Here is a 5687-nt window from a genome sequence, read left to right on the forward strand (position 1 = left end):
AGCAGAAAAAGAGGAACGATGGGGAAGAAAAAAATAAGAAAAAGTGAAGAAGAAAAATGTGAAATTTTATTTTTCTATTTTAAAAATAACTTCCCCTTTTAAAATAAAATAAAATAACATAAAAAATAAATATAAAAAACACTTACAGGGATTCAAACACGAGACCCTGAGATACACTAACACACAACTAACCACCAGACCAGCAGACCCATTCTGACATTAAAACGCAAAACTGAACCCAAACGTTCAACCCACTCATTGACCCTAACCAGAAACGTCAAAACTTCTAACCTCAGATTTCATCCCCGAAATTTCCAACTAACAGAACAACCGTTTAAACATAAAACTCACCACTACGCACTCTGACCTCGAAACACTATCATATCATACTAAACCTTAAAATTTCGCATACATACCAAGAACACTTAACCACTGAACCAGATCAATTTCCTTTTCTATTACACACACAAACACAATGCCATATTCAGAAAGTCAAATCTTTCACAGGCAATAGCACACAAAGTCAACAATATCACACAACCATACTTGACTCAATGTCACCAAGGACAGTCCCTAATCCGATGCCCCATGGACCCGCATCTGAGACACGCTCCCGACTTTTTCCAACAATCGCCTGGGTGATGCTTCTTACAATGCCCACAAATTGACACACTCACGCCACTACTAGAACCTCCCACATTACTCTTACTGACATTCTGCTAAAACTTGACACACTTTGCAGATCGAGGCTCCAACCTTAATGGACTGCGATCTCTTTTCTTCCCGCAATCCACACACCTACTTTAAACCATCTCTCTAGTTCTCTTTAAACTAGCCTTGAAGACTTTCTCTAACACTTCTCTCACAACCCAAGTCAATGCCTCAGTGTCAACCTCCGGGTCATATCTACCTGAAGCTAGCGGAACCGCATTGACTTCTGACTCCTGAACAGATACACGTCCCGGAGAAGCTGACGACTCCTAGAGAGTCTCACCAAATTGACCCTCACGATCTTGCTTGTCATCAGAATCCATATCCAACTTCGAACTAACCTCAAGAATCTATAATACCAAAACTGAACACAAAGATAATTGTCTAAGCATTACCATTCTAATATTACAAAACTAATTCGACAAGTTCAGAGTTTCGCACAGACCAGCATCGTAGTCTTAGACATTTTATTTTCTCAAAAACTTTTTCGAATCACTGTGGTACAAAATTTTTTTTCAAATTTTTTTTAAAACACATGCGCACGCATGGATATGTAAAAACACAGGCCGAGTTTTGCAAACTTGACTCTAATACCACTAAAGCAATAACTTAATTATTTTTTGATAAGTCTATTTAGATGTACCAACCTCATAATTTGCTTACAATAATTGCTAGTAACCTATTTCTATGAAAGAAATTAAAAAAAATATAATTAATATTAAATATAAGATGTTTATATATATGTGCGGTTTACGTTGGCAAACAAAATGCAAACATTGAATACCAAACTTGAACGACCTGAAATATTTGAAGAAAAAAAGGGAAAATGCAGGCGACAAGGAGGAACTTCAAGCTAGCAGTGGCTGCGAGAATGCAGTACAGAACATCACAAAGACAGAATCAGGTTCCATTTTTATTATTCTTTATTCATATATATTATGATGATCAAACGTAATTGATTTGAGGAACCAGAGGGTTGCTAAAAACTGTAGCAAATCCCCCTGAAAGAAGTAAAGATAGGAATGCTAGTGTCGTATATATTAATTTTTTAATAATATTTTCTATAAAAAAAATTTAATAATACTTGAATTCAAATATACTGTTATAAATTCGAATTAGTTAAATATTATTATAATCTGCATCTGGTTGGATCGATAAGTGTATCATTATACTGTCGTGCGACTTTGCAAAGTCTACCTGATTAGAGTTGGATTTAAACATTGCGGCCGCAATTAATTTTGACCAAGCTGTCGGTTGAGCTCAGTTGGCCATGAGGGATCATTCGCTCGTCCGGCTGCTTCTATTACAGAGTAGTCCCGGCAGTGGTGCCAAGTTTGAACGACGTCCCCTTTAATGCCTAAAATTAAAAATCCATTTATGTCGTGCTTTCCAGATAAACCAGCATAATCTAGCTATAAGTTCTATCGAAATGTTATCCAAGGCTTTGGAGCACATTCACAACTTCAATCCACTAATGCAAGAAACCGCGGAAGCCTTCGTAAAGAAGGCAGCAGCAGAAATAATGGAATGCGTTGGAACCTTGGAGGGGCATATTTTCATCATGGAGGGAGCTTTCCCTGTGTCTAAGCTTTAGAATTTGATATGTGGTTAAGGCATTGGGGCAAGCCCTCCACAGAAACATCTTCACCTAAGGGTCCCTTCAACTTTCCAAACGCTTTTCCATAGTCTCGCTATGGTCTGTGGACATGGCTCTTCAAATTTTGGACTGGACTCAATAATAAGATGGTACCCAAATTTAACAATATAGTCTCTGTTCTTTATGAAGTGCCTAATCATGCAATCTTCAATGTGAGGACGATCAATTGGAATAGTAGGAATGAGTCTGGCTTCCTCTTTATTAAAGAGTGATTTCACCATATCAAGGTTCCATGATCTCTTATCCATGTTAAAGAGGTGTTTGACTAGTAAAGGTTCGTCATTCTTACCCAAATACCACTCCTTCGCAAATAGTTTTTTAATGCGAATGCAGGGGTCAAGATTAATCAGCATGTATTTTAGGTAAACGGTCTTGAGTCGTTAGTTTGAATATATATTTACATATATATATATATATAAAACGATTAGTATGTTTTAACGGTTGAATTTATTAATATGTATGTAAATTTTGAAATCAATTTTAGTTAGAAATTTTAATTTATTCTAAACTTGACATATATGCTATACATGAATAGAATATGAAATATAATAATTAGATAATTAAAAATTTAATTATATAAAAAATTAAAACAATTATGTAAAACTAAGACTAATGATACCTAAAAATATTTTATTATTTAATGTATGGCTAACTTAATAATGAAATGCATTTGTTCACAGTTTAGGCTAAAATATAATTTGTTTAGTTTGGGAATAAAGATAAATAAAGCAGCGTGGGGTTGGGTCGGATAAACTGTAAGGACATCAATGAGTTTGGTACGGCAAAGTTGGCCTGCCACGCATGGCCTTAGACTGAGGCTTCTTTTGGATTCAAACACAACACAGTGCGTTGAAACATCTCACTGTGTTGGAGCTGACTGGAGCTTTTAGCACCAGTGGAGATAAAGATGTCCAGTGCAGCAGAAAAGTCTCACTATGCTAGAAGCAAGACATCCAAACAGCCAAACAATTCACTGTGGTGCAGTGAGATTGAAAATCAAGGTAAAAATTTTCAATGCACTGTGTTGTGTTTGAATCCAAAGGAAGCCTGAGCCCGGTACATTTGGGATGGGCTTACATATAATATCAACTCCAAATTTATATATTCGAGTTCGAGGGGCAGACGAGGGGAGTGGGTTGGGAGCAAAGGCGAATCTACGGGAGTCCCTGGCCCTAAAATGAAAAATTAAGGCTTTTATTTTTTTTTAAATTAAATTAGTAAAGGTAAAATTGTATTTTATCTTTTCTTAAAATTATAAAAATTTGATTTAATTCTTTAAAATTTATAAAGATATAAACTATAAAAAATAAAATTTCATTCGGCCCCCTAAACAATTGTTTTGGCTTTGCCCTTGGTTGGGAGGAAAGGGAAGTAAAATGATTTAATATTTGGTTTATTTGAATTATTCGTTTTATTCAAATTTAAACATTTAATTTAATTTGAATTTGAAATTTGAAAAAAATTTGAATTTATTTGATTAATTCGATTTGAATGATTCAAAATTTGAACTTTTTTTAAATTTTTCGAATCATATCGAATTTTACTCACCCCTATAATCCAATAATTATATATATATATATTAAAACAACCACGTTGTTAGAAAAATCTAATTATATTCACATTTTTCATAAAAAAACTGGAAAAAGAATAAACTGCTGATTATATAACTTCTCATCATTAGAAAGAAAACGCTTTTTAAAAAGAAAATATTTATTATCTATCAAAGTGTAAAATTTATATATGCGTATTTTTTAAAATATAAAAATATAGAATTTATTATTCTTTATGAGTGACAAATTTTAATATTTTTTTATTATTTTTCATCCACAAAATAGGTTCTTCAATTCCTAGTAATTATAAAACTATTCAATACCAACCATGCTTGTACTCTAAATACTAGAGTCAAAGTTGAAACGTATTTCATAAAGTTTGGAATTTTCGTGTCTTGCGGTTGAGTAAGAAAAATTAAAAATTAAAAATTAAAAAATCGACTTGAATTATGGTGTTTGAACGATTTATGATATGTAAGTTTAAAAATTACGATTACCTAAAATCAATTAAAATTTTATTTTTATTTAATATGTAATTAATTTTAATTTTTATGATATAAATTAGTGAAAACAATTTAAAAGTTGTTCAAAACTTATTGTTTTTGTTTAGAAATATTTGTGAAAAGGACTTTGAAGTTTTGTTAAATAATATTCAAAAGACATAAAACAAAGTTTATTTTGTTAAAATATGTCTAAAAATCTAAAACAAAAAATTACTATGAAAAATCGATAACAAAATCGAGTCGAACCGAACTATAATAGACGGTTCAAAAATATCTAATTGAACCGATATCACACCTAATTACATTCAACTAGTAATCTTTAAAAATGGAATTCAAGAAGTCCTGAGATTTAATTTGAACATTGGAAATCTCTTTTCTTATCCCTCAGTGACCTCCTTTGAAATTTGATGTTGAGTTAAAATTGTTTTTTCTTTCCGGAAAACTTTAAAATTTTGGACTCTTACAATAAATTAAATGACACTTTAGCAGAAGAGAAGGTTGAGAACTGTAAACTCTCGCATGAAAAGGTTAAGAGTGGAGATGAAAGAAATAACTGCGGAGCAAAGAGAGATAAAAGAGGGGCAAAGACAAGTACGAGAAAAATTTGAAGCCATTGAATTGCAATGTGAAGAACTTCGAAAAGAGACTATGCTTATGACACAACAAAGTGCAAAAACCCAAATCCGCCTTGCTCTAATGTTCCAAATCTTGAAAGCTAGACAAAACCAAGAGCTTGACAAGGCAGCCATACTCACTCATGCTCTCCGGTATTTCTCTTCCCAAATTTCTTAAGGCTTCGTCATTTGTTTTTTCCTAAAGATTGTTTATTTTCTATTTTACAGTGAGGTTGTAGCAAGAGAAGAGCAGGAATTGGATGCATCGAAAAAATGAAGGTTGGAGTTGGAGGCGAGCTAGCTCTATTGTTATCTCCTTTCTATATGTATAATATCAAATTCCATAAATGGAATACAGTTCTAGACCTTAGTCTTGCATTTATCTTTAAAAGTAAGATAAAATTGAATAAAAGTTTGTGTTTAATTTCTTTTTTACTTAGTCAAATAGTATTTTTATTACTATTATAAAAAAGCTACTGAATACAAATATAACACATCTAAATCAAAATTCAAGCATAGAACTTGTTATATCTCCTCCGCTGTTATTAACAACCAAGTTATAGATAAACGTGTCCATATCAGACGAACTTTCAATCCGGCGAACCTGCCAAACCTCGGACCACAATAGACTGGCGAATCTTCGCAAGGTCAC

General features: G+C 32.8%; 1 protein-coding gene across 2 annotated transcripts; it reads left to right on the plus strand.

The window, feature by feature from the left end:
- The first annotated feature begins 1462 nt into the window (after window positions 1–1462).
- On the plus strand, window positions 1463–5470 carry LOC107921283 (uncharacterized). Of its 2 annotated transcripts, none has more exons than XM_016851156.2 (3): window positions 1463–1615; window positions 4908–5188; window positions 5264–5470. In XM_016851156.2, exons 1-3 carry the CDS (start codon window positions 1538–1540, stop codon window positions 5310–5312), a joined length of 408 nt encoding a protein of 135 aa, XP_016706645.1. In that variant the 5' UTR covers window positions 1463–1537; the 3' UTR covers window positions 5313–5470. The 2 variants fall into 2 exon arrangements, with proteins under 2 accessions (XP_016706645.1, XP_016706646.1); XM_016851157.2 differs by having other exon boundaries at window positions 4911–5188.
- Window positions 5471–5687: the final 217 nt, after the last annotated feature.

This window comes from Gossypium hirsutum, chromosome D01 (assembly GCF_007990345.1).
Source record: "Gossypium hirsutum isolate 1008001.06 chromosome D01, Gossypium_hirsutum_v2.1, whole genome shotgun sequence".
Classification (NCBI taxonomy): Eukaryota; Viridiplantae; Streptophyta; class Magnoliopsida; order Malvales; family Malvaceae; genus Gossypium; species Gossypium hirsutum.

Bases quoted from the DNA above. Each gene is read 5' to 3' on its own strand.
- LOC107921283 (XM_016851156.2), top strand. From the start codon at position 1,538: ATGCAGGCGACAAGGAGGAACTTCAAGCTAGCAGTGGCTGCGAGAATG. The intron at 1,616-4,907 runs GTTCCATTTTTA...ATGACACTTTAG, and splicing joins CATCACAAAGACAGAATCAG to CAGAAGAGAAGGTTGAGAAC. The intron at 5,189-5,263 runs GTATTTCTCTTC...TCTATTTTACAG, and splicing joins ATACTCACTCATGCTCTCCG to TGAGGTTGTAGCAAGAGAAG.